This window comes from Cyprinodon variegatus, unplaced genomic scaffold, assembly GCF_000732505.1.
Source record: "Cyprinodon variegatus isolate N-32 unplaced genomic scaffold, C_variegatus-1.0 Scaffold104, whole genome shotgun sequence".
Taxonomy (NCBI): Eukaryota; Metazoa; Chordata; class Actinopteri; order Cyprinodontiformes; family Cyprinodontidae; genus Cyprinodon; species Cyprinodon variegatus.
The window spans coordinates 658752-672724 of NW_015150557.1; the positions used below are offsets into that span (position 1 = coordinate 658752).

The 13973-nt window shown below is 35.8% G+C and overlaps 1 protein-coding gene across 1 annotated transcript in view; it reads left to right on the top strand.

Annotated features, from left to right (window-relative positions):
- Positions 1 to 62: 62 nt before the first annotated feature.
- The window catches only part of khdrbs2 (KH domain containing, RNA binding, signal transduction associated 2), a 102956-nt gene continuing 89045 nt past the window's right edge, over positions 63 to 13973 (top strand). Inside the window, exon 1 of the mRNA XM_015374487.1 lies at positions 63 to 380. Within this exon, the coding sequence (XP_015229973.1) occupies positions 290 to 380 (91 nt within the window). The 5' untranslated portion in view covers positions 63 to 289. The remainder of the gene's footprint in view (positions 381 to 13973) is intronic.

Sequence of the window (13973 nt, forward strand, 5' to 3'; positions counted from 1 at the left end):
GGGGGGGGGGAGCACAGGCTGCAGACCCCCTGAGTCTGATGAGAGTCTGGCGGCTCTTTTCCAGAGGAGAAGCAGCGGAGATGGGCTCACACCTCTGATTCACTCTTCATCCTTCAGCTTATTTATTTTTTCTCAAAGACCTGGAACGATATAATATCCAGAAGGGTGTTTTTTAGCCACTTCTGTCCAGACGGACGGATAGACTCCATCTGATCGCAGGAGGAACCAGTTTTAGTTGCATTCCGACGCTTAGTTCTCACCTGGAGAAGAGAGGCGCGCTGCGATCATCATGCACCCAAATAAGTGCTTACCTGAACTGATGGCCGAGAAAAACAGCCTGGACCCTTCCTTTGTTCACGCGGTTCGGCTTCTAGCAGATGGTAAGCAAGGTACAGTAGGGTGTTTCTTTCCATCTAATCTGCTCTAACAGGTGCTTCATAGCATGTTTACCATGTTACTCTTGTCTGTAAACTAAAAGCTTTACTTCAGTTCTTATGATTGCAACTTAGATGTCTTTACTTCAGAAGTTTAGATTCATTCAGCTAAGTAAAAGTGTGCAAAGCCAAAGACTCATCACCTTGTTTTCCTCCAAAAAGTTTGACTAAGAGTCAGATTTGACAAGAAAAGCTGCTGCTGTGTTTTATGCTTGGCTACAAAGCAACCAACAATGAACAGTTCACACTAATTGTAATGATGGATTAAAGTTAAAAAAATATAATCTTTCGGATTTGACAAAAAAAAACCAACAGAAACTTACCACACATAAAATATTTAAAAAAATTTTATACAACCTTTGTAAACATTATAATACAATCAGCATTATAATTGAACAGTATTTCAGAAGGGTAAACAAAGACTTTGTCTGTTATACATCAGTTTTTAGATTGCAGTGTGTCAAGATTCCTAAAATTATTGCTGCATTTTTCCTTGGCATGGTTTGGTTATTAGTATCAAGGCACACAGAGCTTCTAAAAGCTTACAGTTCAAAAAACAACAGAAAAAAAGGATCTTAGTTTGTTTAAACTAAATTTGTTCTGGGGAGAGTGATGAATTGGCCAGTCTTCTCTTTGGGATGTGGAAATTTAAGTAGCACTGCCCTCCTCCACCTGTTGCTGCACACTGCCAGCTGGCTGGCTGAAACATGGCACACAAAAAAAATCCAGTTCCTTAACAAGAACATATAAATTCATTCCTTTGTAGATATTTCCTTTTGCAAAAAAAAACAAAAAAAACAGAGCAAGTGCAGAAACTAAAGGAGCCAATCATTCTAATTAAAGCTTCACTTGGCAACATATGAAGAGAATCTGTTTATGAGAAGGCTTTAAAAAAATTAATAAATCCACTATGAGCAATTTCTTCCTATAGTTTGTTTAAAGCAACACTGAGATACAATTCGATTATTTTTTAGGTCAATATACAGCACTTGGCATGTATCAATGCTCCACACTTGCTGCCGTTCTTTAGAACCGTCCTTGTCTTGATGAGCAACTTAATAACTCCCCGGTGTGCTGGTCCAGAGTGGTTTGCTATCAGCTTCCAAAACAAGGATGGAGACAGTTTAATTTTGCGGACCTGGAGATAGGCCAATATTTAATTCAGCCAATAATTTTGGGTTATATACTTTGTATCGGTATTGACTGATACATGCATGTGTTGGATAATTCATAAGTGCATTCAGCAACCGTGCCTTGAGATATTGCTGTTTCCTAATGTTTTGTTGTTTTGTTAATAATTGTATTTTCTTTATTTATACTTGTGCAACATTTATTATGAGTGTGTGCTATCTTTATTAAGTATACGGAGGAAGAAAATGCAATATCAGCTCTAAGAATGGGCCCAAAATATTGGCATCATATATCAGGGATCAGTTAGACTGATGTTAAAATAATTGGTATTAAAACCATGAATCCGTCGATATACAAGTAGCAGTCACCTTCAAGGGAACTAAATAGGTTGCAGGTGGCTGAAAATTTACAAAGTGTTGCTTTAAGCCCTGTTTAAAATGTTTGTGAAAATAGGAGTAAAACTGGTGTATTCGTATTCCAGGTTTATGATTAGAGCAGCAAATCTCAAATTCCTTGCATTTTCAACACGTTTAATGTTGCAGTCACAATATGTTACAGCTGGGTTTTCCCAAACTTTTAGTGGCTTAGATGCTCAAGTTCAAAAAAGTTGGGATACCAATATCTACTTTGTAAATAAAGAGGTGAATATATTATATAAAACAGTTTAAATATAAAAATATCACATATGTAATAAAAAAAAAACAATAAAAAAACATGGCTTTTGATCTTGAGCATCCTTTAGTTGTACTCTAAACTTGTTAATCTTCTCATTCATAAGACCTGTATTTTTTTTTTCATATTTTCACATATCTGCTAATATGAGTAAATATGTGTTGATACAACTTGCATATCAGAGTGTTAATGCAAAAGTAATGTTCTTTAACTTGAGCTTTCCTGCTGCAATGTGTTGATGAGACACCTTACAGTGCGGCTTTGGCACTCTCTGGAGTGCAGATGGGATCATCTGTCACATGCTACATTTTGCCAGATTTTCTCAAGGCTGACTCACAATGAGAAAACATGTCAGAGACCATTAATATGCTCTGTAACACCTCATCAAATGGCGTTTTAAAACTTTTTTTCCGTAAATTTGCGCTTCAGTCAACCATAATCTTCAATATCATATGGTGCTTTACAAATAGATGTGTAAATTTTATATAAAAACAGGCAGCTTTAGGGATGTGTATTTTTCTCACAACTGTTCTGAAAGTTTCTGTCGAATAATATTTGGCAACCTGCTCTGGAAATGCTCTAAAGTTTGTGTGGCTTAATCTAAGTTTACAGCATGGATTTCTCCCTCTTTAACAAAGCTCTTTGGTCAGCCTTTACGCATTGATAATGCAGAATCCTGCATACCTGCGGGCAGCGAGATAAACTGCTTTCAGCAAATTATTGATTCAGTTATTTATCACTGAACAGAAAGGCACATAATCCTGCATTATTCATATCACAGACAATAAAACACCAAACATGGATTTACTGTGGTCTTAGTTAAATCACGATATTTATGAAATATATTTTTCATGCTTTGTGAACAAATGATACACTCTGCATAATCATTTGTCTATATTTGAGCAGATATATGATGGGTTAGGGATGAGGGTCATTCATTACCCGGCTGGCATGTAAGGCTGTGGGTGTGTAATTGCGTTTCTTGCGTTGTAGAAACTGTTTTATGTCTTTGTTATTCAAAGTGACAATAAATCTAGGTTACTGAAAACATCTTTAAGAGATATTGGCCATAACTGTCTTAGTATTCATTGAATATATTTGTCTGTGGAAACAGGAGTCTAATGACTGCTCAGACTGACAGATGAAAGTCAGCTCTCTCCTGCACTTCTTTCTTCTCCCTAAATAACACTGCAGTTGTTATTTTATAGTGGGTGGAAGTCAGAGACAAGAAAGGCGAGCCATTAATAGATCCCACAGGTTTTCCTTGTAAGACTCGCCTACATGCTATGTAAGAAAACCAAAGGGATTTCTAATAAGCAGACAGGGAGGCAGACAGGAAGTAAAAGACATCTAGATGAGTAATGACAGTTGAGGATAATAGCTGTTTTATAAACTTCATTGTCTGCATGTTTTAGAGCAACGTTCTGTTATGCAGCCCATTATGCTGCAAACAGACTAGAAAATATGGTGCTGTATCTGTTTCAAAGTGTTCATACCTCTTGAGATTTTCTGCTTCCTTGCAAACTCAACTTTATTGTGAATTGGTTGGGATATTATGTGATTGACCAGCTTGAACTAATGCTGAGTTAATTGTTAGATAAAAGTCTTAAAAGTAAGTTGCAAATTTTCATTCTCTATTTTGTAAACACTGACTTAATAAAGTCCACCTATGTCTAATTTCATTTCAGTATTAATACATGTATTTGGTTAAGTTTACTTTTAAAATAGAAAACAAACTGCATAAGGAAGAACAGAACTAACAGCAGACAGGTCAGGAGTACAATTGCAGAAAAGCTTAAACAGCATCTCAAGCACTCAAAGCATTGTCCAATCCATTCTTTTACACCAGAATCTTAATGATATTCAGAATGTATTAAATTAGATTCTGAAAATTTGATGTAGGCTTTCTAGGATTCTCCCTGCAGATATTTTGGGTGTCTTGGTTTGTTATTTCTCAGTGTCCCCTTGCTGACCTCTAACTCCCAGCTGCATATCAGACAGAGATCCACCCTGTCTGAGTTTGATTCTGCTGGAGGTTTCTTCTTTTAAAAAAAGATTTCTCCTTATTTTTGCCTTACGAAAATGATCAGGGCAGGGATTGAATAGAGTTTCAAATTAAATTGCATTTTCTGGTTACCAGTTTCGTGATTTTGAAATAAATCTACTTCTAATGGATTTTTCTACCACTCATCAGTGCCTATATAGAAAGAGTTTATAAATGCTGGAAGTAGATTTGCATATGTTTCTACAAGACATTTTATCTCTCAGCAATGAGAATTATTGACCCTAATTTTGAAAATTGCTTCAACGAGAAAGTGTGGCTGCTCACACTTTCATTCATGTGAAACCAACATATTTTTCGTATAATATTAGCAGTGAGAATATTGCATCACTTCATAAAGCTTTAAGCTCAACATTGCAAGTGAGTCTTTTTGTCTGTTTCCTTGTGCAGGGGACGCTACAGCAAGTCAAGTTGCACAAAGATTAGTTTTTACACCGAATGCCTTTTCTGACACAAGCAGGATTTAAAAAAAAACTCAAGTCCCTTTTATTAAAGATACAGGCTTAGCCCATTACACCACAGAAGGACTTTAAAGCTTGACATTAACCTTTAAATATTTACCTCAGCTTATTTTATGTTTGATTTAATGTTAACTTGTGATAGCAATGTCTGGATAACAGAACATTTATAGCAAAACATCCTTACAGTATGCCTACGCCTGAGCTGGACCTTACTGAGAAACTATTTGAGGAAGCCATTCGATTTTTCAGTCTTTACATCAGTGGTGGGCTATGAGGGCCTTTAAAGTCATCTATGCTGGCCTAAAATCTATCAGAAACACTAATTTACATTCACAATCTAAACTTGGATTTTCTTCTTTCCAACTGTATTAATTTATTCCAAACATTCTGTTCTCTAAAAAAATAAAAATAATCATATTGTTTCTGTTTATGTTGAGATGAGAAACTGGAATAAAACGTCAGATCAGACAGCACTCAGCTCAGCTTGCATCCATCAGAATAACTTCACCCTGTCAAGCATTTACAAGCATGCTGATCGGATTGTCAGTCGGCATACACCTCTCACAGTCGGATTCAAATTTTTATTCTGATCCTCGCGAATCAATCAGAACATTTTGTCATGTTTACATGACACATTTTTAGTCTGCTAGGTTTATTCCAATAATTTATATCCATGTAAACACAGCTTGGTGCTCTCTTCCATCTACTAGACTTCAGTACTTGGTTAGAATTTATATGCTTTGATGTGTTTCTCTTCCAGAGATCAACGGATAGAGATTTGATTAAGGCCAATGCAAAAAAACATTGTATTGATATTTGCCTAAACTGATTCCCGATGTGCTGCCAATATTTTCTAGGCCGATTCTTTGCGGTGCTATTGCTTTTCCCTTTCTCAATTTACATGACAAAAATGACACAATAAGCCATTTTTACACAAGCTCTTATTTAAAGAAAAAATATTTTTTTAAACAAATGAAATAAAACATCAACAACAAGTAGCAAAACAATGCCTGGCCAATGTACAAGTCTATTCTCTACCAGTTATAGCCCACCAGAAATAGTGTTGAGCATTGTCGGAATTGAAAGAATCCGTTTCCATTTTTGATCCTTTTTATCATTTACAGTTCTTATTAATTCTGTATTTCATTTTTTTTTTTGTAAGTGGAAAATTATAAAAATTTTTATGTTTTAAATGAGCTGGCTAACCAGAGTTTTGTCTGAAGGAAATAATCAGAATATTGTCATAAATTTTTATTCCTTCAGCTTTTAACTTTAGTATTAATTATCACAGTCATATTCAAACACTATTTAAATATCAAACCACTGAACTGAAATAAAGGTATTAATATGAACATGAATCTTGTAATTTTTCTTTTTACAGATTAACAATTTCTCATAAAGCTCTCTTTTTGAAAACATAATTAAAACACATTACAAAGTGCCTGGTCCTGAAGGTACTAGGTACAGATCCCAATTTAGATAAAATACACAAAGTTCTGCTTAAAACTATTCATAAGTTTGTCAGTATTAGATTGAAGTAATTTTCTATGTTATCAAGAACACGTAAGCAACCAGATTGGTATTTGTAAAAACACATTGTAAAAAAGAATGAAAAAAAATGCTGTGCTTCATAGAAAAAGCCTCATAAACATAAATTTAGTCAGATTTCCCACTGAAAACCCAGTTTTTACAAAACAAAAGCCGATGGTAAGCGGGTCCACCGCTTACGATCGACTTCTGGCTCTTTTCCCATTTGACTGAAAAGCTGAGTCTGACCCCCTGCTGGCAAGCTGTGTGCCGACTCTTTCCCACCACTGTGTGTGTGATGACGGCATTACGGTGGCAGAGTCTTGATGATGTCGACAGTGCGACAGAAATCAGGGAAGTAAATAATGGAGAGCAACATGGACGGGAGCCAGAGAGTTGTCAGTATTCTATATTATTTTGCTCTTTAATCTGTCCGAATCTCTCTCACCAGTGATGCGAATGTCAACATAGTTGTTTCAGTTTGTTAGATAAGAACCAACTGGCGTGCTGTGTTGATGTCCGTATATTCCATTAAATGGTGTCTCGTAATTTAGCAGGTCAACCCGGATCTGGTGTTCCCACAGCATGCAGATCAGAAGCGAGGCGATTTTAACGTGGGTTGCTTGCCGCGTCGTTGACCTGGGTAGATACGCGTCAGTGAGCCGTTCCCACTGCCACTAAAAGGCGGTTGTTCCCTGGTTTAAAAAGATTTTCCGGTCAGTGTGAAAGGGTTAATACACACTTTTTCAATTAACCTTTCATGGCACTGTGTGTGTTGTCTAAATCCTGATTGTTAGATCTGTTAGATCCTTCCTTCCTTCCTTGCTTCCTTCCGTCCTTCCTTCCTTGCTTCCTTCCTTCCTTCCCATATGAAGTATGTAGCAATGTTTTGCTTTTATCTTTTTTGCTGTTGCACTGCAGAGTGCAGCTCAAAGTCATACAACTGATTTAGAGATTTTTTTCTTTTTTACCATGAATATGGAAAATTGATTCCCGCTTATCTGCCTTTCTTTATTGTTCATCAGCTACTGCTCATATTTTCCTTGTATCTATTATGGCCTGCCCAGGATACAGAGCTGACCGAGCTTGTTGTGACAGATAAACGGCAGCTCTTTTGGTGTGACCTATCAAAAGGACGCTGAAATTACATCTCAGGAAAGAGATGTGATTTTGGATCACATTTTCAACATTTAGCAGACACTCTACAGAGAATGACTTACAATGAGTGCACAGGTCGAATACAATTAAATTCCAAGGTCAGAGGTATTTCTTGGAAACAGAAATGAGTGAATGGACTGAATCTGCAAAGCTTTGACTGTAGACATTAGATAAGAGATGTGATATAGGTGCCAGAGTGTTCCAATTCCACTAGTAAAGAATTACAATAGTCCAGCCTTGAAGTAACTAATGCATGGACTAGTTTCTCAGCATCACCCCTGGACAGGATATTTCTAATATTTGCAATATTCCGCAGATAAAAGAAGGAAATGACAGTTCGTGATAAAAAATAACCCTTCCACTCCAAATGATGAGTACGGCTCTCATTATCATAAATAAATGACCTTACATTCCTTCCTTAAATAGACACTTCTCTCTTCCTCAGTCCTGAGCCTGGAGTCCTCCAGTTAAGCTTGGAGAGAGTCTCGTTATTTCACTTTTGTCAATAAACCATTTAACATTTCTTGTCTGTAGTTGTTGCCTGCACAGTAATCTCACATATCAACTTAATTACAAAGTCATGTTTACTAAGATATTTGTGAAGTGAGGGAGATTAATTAGACAAGTTTGAAAGCATTCAAACCTCTTTATTTTATTTATTTATTTTTTACATATACTCAGGCTACAATCTCTAAATGAAATATTTTATCCTATGATTTTTCTAGATAGAATAACAAAGAATAGCACACTGTAGAAGGAATGGATGGAATCTATTTTTATTTCCCTTCCCTTAATTTTACCTTCCTGTTGTTCTAGATGTAGCTGCCTCTGTGCTAGGTACATTTTTATTCTGTTTTGTTTTGTGTGTATTCCTGCTGCGAGTCCTTGGGCTTTTTAACCATCTTAGAGTCTTGCATCATTAATAGAATTATTATCATTTTAGTTAAAGGCTCACTTTTTCATGCTTATGCTGTCAACCGCAGTGGAAGTAGAAAAAACGTATAATGTTTTACCTGAGTGTTTGCTGTCAATCCAATCAAAACATTTTTTAGATTATCTGGAAATCAGAAGTTTAAATAGCAACAACCACATACATTAGCCTCATATATCTATTTTCCAACACAAATCTGATACCATCATGAGTCCACAGTTTTGTAGATAAAAACCTAATCTGAATTTATATCCGATCCAACAGAAAATTGGGTCGGACGAGTTTGTGGCATCTTGCGCTCATTGATACTCAATGGGGATGATCACACCCAACCCGATTTTATGCAAGGGGGCTTGCGTAGGTCCAACTGAGATAGACCCCAGGTCTATTTTAGTTCGGCAACGCAGCAATTCAGGGCAATTTCATGGGTCTGACAGGAAGTGAGATGCAGTTACAAAGTAAAACACATCCGCTTTGGGGAAAAATATAAAATAAAATTTGTTTATGGCATGGGGAAAGAGTCAGTTTTTGAGTTGCACAGAGCATTCACAGCAAGCAGGACAGACTCTTGCAAAAACAATGAATGAAACATTAAAAAATAATACTTTACTCACGATAGGAGAAGTTCAGGATGGCAAAAACAGATAAAGTAGTGATCCTCTTTGAACCTCACAAAAACAATGAGAGACAAAAAGTTTATCAATCGCTTAAAAAAAAAAACTTCTAGAGGAGAAAAAAATGGAGATCGTAAAATAGTGATCCTCTTTCAGCACCACAAAAAAAGAGGACCAGACAAAGTAGGTGAGTGCGACATATCACTCTCACCTCTATGAAAAATGGAAAAACTTCGATAAACTTCACAGATCTCGCTCTAAGAATCACCTCTCACTGCCTCAGTCAGCATACAAACCCCCCCACTGCGTTTATTGCTGTGTTTTTCTGTTCTTTAGACATAGATGTTTTTAATATAGGCATATGAACATTCTCTACGTGCTCTGGTTTGAGATGCTGCACAGACTCGTTAAGGGGGCTTTGTTTTATAGAATATGCCAGTGTTCGTTTGTTTTTTTTATATATAACTTTTGATATTCTGACCAAGTGAAATGTGGAAAATTGTTTTAATTTCTATATAGCACAGAGAAGTGAAAGAAATCTGCCCAGATCTGCCCACCCTGCCTAGTCGGAGCCTCTCTCCTTAGACAGTGTGTAATGGAAAAAAAATTTGGATCAGAGATTAAAAAGTTGTTTATTCAGGCCTTAGACTCAGTGATTGCAAATGGGATTGCAAGAGGAAGCTTGACATAGTAGTTTCATCCTTGCCATTTGCCTTTATATAATATTACACAGATTTTAACTTTAAATGTGTATACTTATTTGATGTACGACTCCTAACCACTGTTCGGCTTTGAATCTAAACAGTGGTTCACTTGTGGCTCTATTATATTATATTCACCTCATACAATACAATAAACGATGTGAGTTTTCTATATGTCATCCTACTTTACTTAGTTTAAATCTGCTACTGATTTTATTATTTATTATTATAATTTTTGTTATATATTACTGAATGTAAAATTTATTTGATTGTGTTTTTATTGCTTCTTCTACAATCTGTTTTTTTTCTTCTCACATAACCAAAAATTTAATAAAATTATTCATATGCAGTTTTATTGAAGTTTTTTTCAAATATTGTTTGCTGACCTAATGGCTGGCTATGGGACATTTATTTGGGCCCTAAATCCCTGAGAGTTCCCCTAATCAGTGCTGTTAAGGATGTTTAATCAAGCATCCATCAACTCCACAGCTTTATCTTCGGTCAACACCAACGTTATGTTTTCTGATTGCTAATCGAGTCTTAACTTTAGAATCAAATATTGTTTTGCACTTTTTCACAACAAATCTTGGACTTTTCTTCATTTTTAAAACTTGCTGGGAGACTTTGACTGGCTTAGTCAAGCCTTGTTCATCCAATGTGCACATAAGGTGTTATCATTTTAAAAGCATAAACTCGGAATAACTTTATTTACTAACAAACTGAGCAAAACACAAAAATAATAAATGATATACCAGCAGGAAAACTTTGTATGTAGTGAGCTAATGGGGTAGAAATAAAAATAAAAAAAACATATAAACGTTATAATGCCTTCAGAGGCTAAGCCGACGCGTTAGGCCCCTAAAATGTGCACTATTCGTAGAATTGATACACTGGTTGTTACCTTGAATGATGAATTAAAATCTGTTTTTAATTATTGCCAGCTCTGAAACTAATTTTTTATTGCTCTTGTTATTGTTAAAATTCATCCCGAATCCAGCGTCATTTTAACACAGAGCGAACATCCACACCTGCATCATGGTGCCTTGTTGCTTCAGCTGTCAAAAACTGTTTCCCCAACACATTTGGAACACCTAATGCAAAAAAGGATGGTTCTGTAAAAGGTCCTTAATAAAAATTTATTATTCTTAATCCAGTGGGACAATGCATGACTACAAGCTCTTCTCAAGGCAACAGGAGTGCCTCCAGCTCATAGTGGTGCCAGTTTGCATTTATCCATGCAGTGATACAATAGAAAATTATAAACTAGTTTTTAAACATAATTTTTTTGTTTTGTCCTTCTGAAATGCTTTGCTGCCTCTGAGGGTGATTGGAAAACATGCCACCCCAGTCAGTTGCATGGTGCCAAAAACTACTACGGTTAACTCTGCCCGAGGTTGCTAAAGCACTCATCCCCTGAAGTGCTTCATGCAAATTAGGGTGACTTTCCACACTGATTTAGGTGCGTTTACATGAAAACTTTCATTCAGCCAGGTGCTTTGAAATGGTTCTGATGCTCCAGGATGGTTTGAGGGTTTGTGTGAGTTAATACACCCACTAACCAAACACATACATTTTTCTGTTATATGCCTTAGCTTCTTTCAACGTGAACCACAAAATGTAAAGCAAGGAACAAAAAAATTGCTGATTTGCTGGATTTGTTAGCATAAAATCCACGATCACTGTTTAGCAGTTCTACAGGAAATACTGAGTAACATATCACAAAAAATAATAGGGAGTGGTGAAAAGTATAACGACTGAAATAATCTAACCCAAATAACATCTAAATATATGAAGAACTGAAATGATTTATTTAAACTTTTCTGGACTTCTAGAGACAAAATGTATATATAGGGATATGTCACCTGTAATGTTATTTCAAGCTGTTGCATGGCAACTGAGAAAAAAAAAGTGTAACTAAGCATGAATAAAAGATAAAACCATGATCAATACAATTGTTCAAACCTCATAAAACCATTTCTAATACCCTTGCCTTCCTTCAGATTTTATTTGTGCAAATGAAAATACAAATTGATAAATATTTATCAATGCGGTTTTTAATTCCACCTGGTGTATTGGTAATTTAAGAGAAAAGTAATCATTAAAAAAACCCATTGTAATTAAAAAGATGCATTACCCTTCACTTTTTATGTGTAAATTTTGGCAAACATGATTGCTTTTAGACTCATGGCAAATTTGATCATGGCATAGTAATTGGACTACATTGCTTCAGTGCAGCTCAGTTAAAAACACATTATAGGCATATGAACAAACACTATTTTCTCACTGTATCATTTATTGTTTTTCATCAGTTTGTATATGAAAGTAAAGGCCAAAGCTATTGCCCATCTCATGCTGTAGCTGAATCTCCACACTAGCTTTCCTTTTTTCTGCATTGCAACATCTTCCAATGTTTGATCTGAGCATCTTTATATTGTTCAATAGCTGGAAGAAATCTGTGAATAATTAAATCTTCTGCTAAAGCAAGCACTTAATAAAAAAAAAGCTTCTGCTTGTTGGCCTCCAACTGCATTTTGCACAGCAGCACACAATTCAAAGTACAATATTATAACAGCTTGGGTTGGTTTAGCACTTTCTGAGCATAGTTTCTTAACTGATAGGTGTGATTCAAAAAGGCCTACTACCACCATACACCTCCTTGTTTTAGTTACCCTTCCTTTTAAGCTTACGTATCAGATTTGATGTTATTCAAGGTCCCACTCTTTTATGCACATAGACAAAGCAAAAAAAGCGAGCAGAGTGAAAAAATGAAAGCAGACAAAGAAGGATGCTTACTGTGCTCAATATCTGTCTACTCAAAGCACACTTCAGATTCCAGAACAGCCCTGAGTTTGCTCCACTGGGTATGATGATGTGCATGCTTCATGCTCTGTTTTATCTCATCAAATCCCAGTGTGATGTGACAGTGAAGCAGACTAGATATTAATCAGATTTATGTTGGTAGAAATTGATGATGATTGGATTGATTAAGGTTTCATTTCATCACTGTATGCCTGTTTTGTCTGGATTCATGTTTCTCTGTCAACCCTTTAAAAAAAAACATCTACCAACCCCCAGTTTACAGTTCCACTTACAGCCCACAAAAAATAGGATAAAAAGGCCTCCACTCCAGTAGAAGTAAAATACTATATTTGTGTGTAATCATAATCTAATAAAGCTATAGTTGCAGATCAAAAATCAAGCTGAAAACATCTTTTTTCTAAAAAATAATGCATCTGTAATTTTTTTTCTGTTGCTGCACATGTAATTTGATGCTGAAAAGTATTCAATTCAATACAGTTTGTTTATATAGCACAAATTCACAACACATGTCACAGCAAGGCACTTTATTCAACCAGATCGTACAGTCAAATTGCTTCAAAGTTTTCTGTCTAAGAAAAACCAGCTGATGGCATCGACTCATTGACCGGACAGCAATCCCCCACGCCAAGCATGCTTGTAGCGAATTGAAGTTGACTGTTCTTTTTACTAACTTCATTAATATGTTTTAGGCTAGCTGAACAAAGATAAGCCTTGAATCTTAAAATTCATCACATATATTCTTAAACATGGTAATTTTACTTTTATTTTTTACATTACTTATATATTGAAATATTTTTAGATCAATATACAGTGGTTGCATATGTTTGATTCTATATAGCAGCTACCCTTGGCCTGTGTAGATGGGGTGGTCAGATGAATCAATGAAAGAGTTGTGTGGCCAAAAGCAACACTTTACAAGTAAGCTCTCAATGTTGTTGTTAGGCAACAAAACAGATATAAGACCAGATCAGAGATATTTTTGGTTTTTGGTGTAGAATTTAATCCTGTGGGGTCAAAATCCATGCTCGTTATTAGTTTTTTTTTTTCATTTTCATTTAGTGCTGTAAACTAAATATCAGACAACAGTTTCTTACCTAATTTTTCATGTGGGATGAAAAATGGAATTACTGATGTTTTTCTTTCATTTTTTAAATTTTGGTTTTAAACAATAAATCCAACTGTCTGAATATACACTGACCACAACTTGACGACTTCTTTATCTTCTGATTTAAAATGTTCTACTATCAGATTTTACAGCGACAGTGTGGTGTTGCCAGTGGCCTTATTGGGACTAAACCTGGATGTAAGAATCAAGCGCCTCTAGTGACTAAAAGCACACTGCTCCTTTATTAAAACACAAAGTGATATAAGGACTGTCCGCTTGACACTTTTCACATAGAGGGTAAGCCACAGAAGGTGTTTAATAATAAAGCTGATTGTTCGAACATCCAGCTGATTAAAC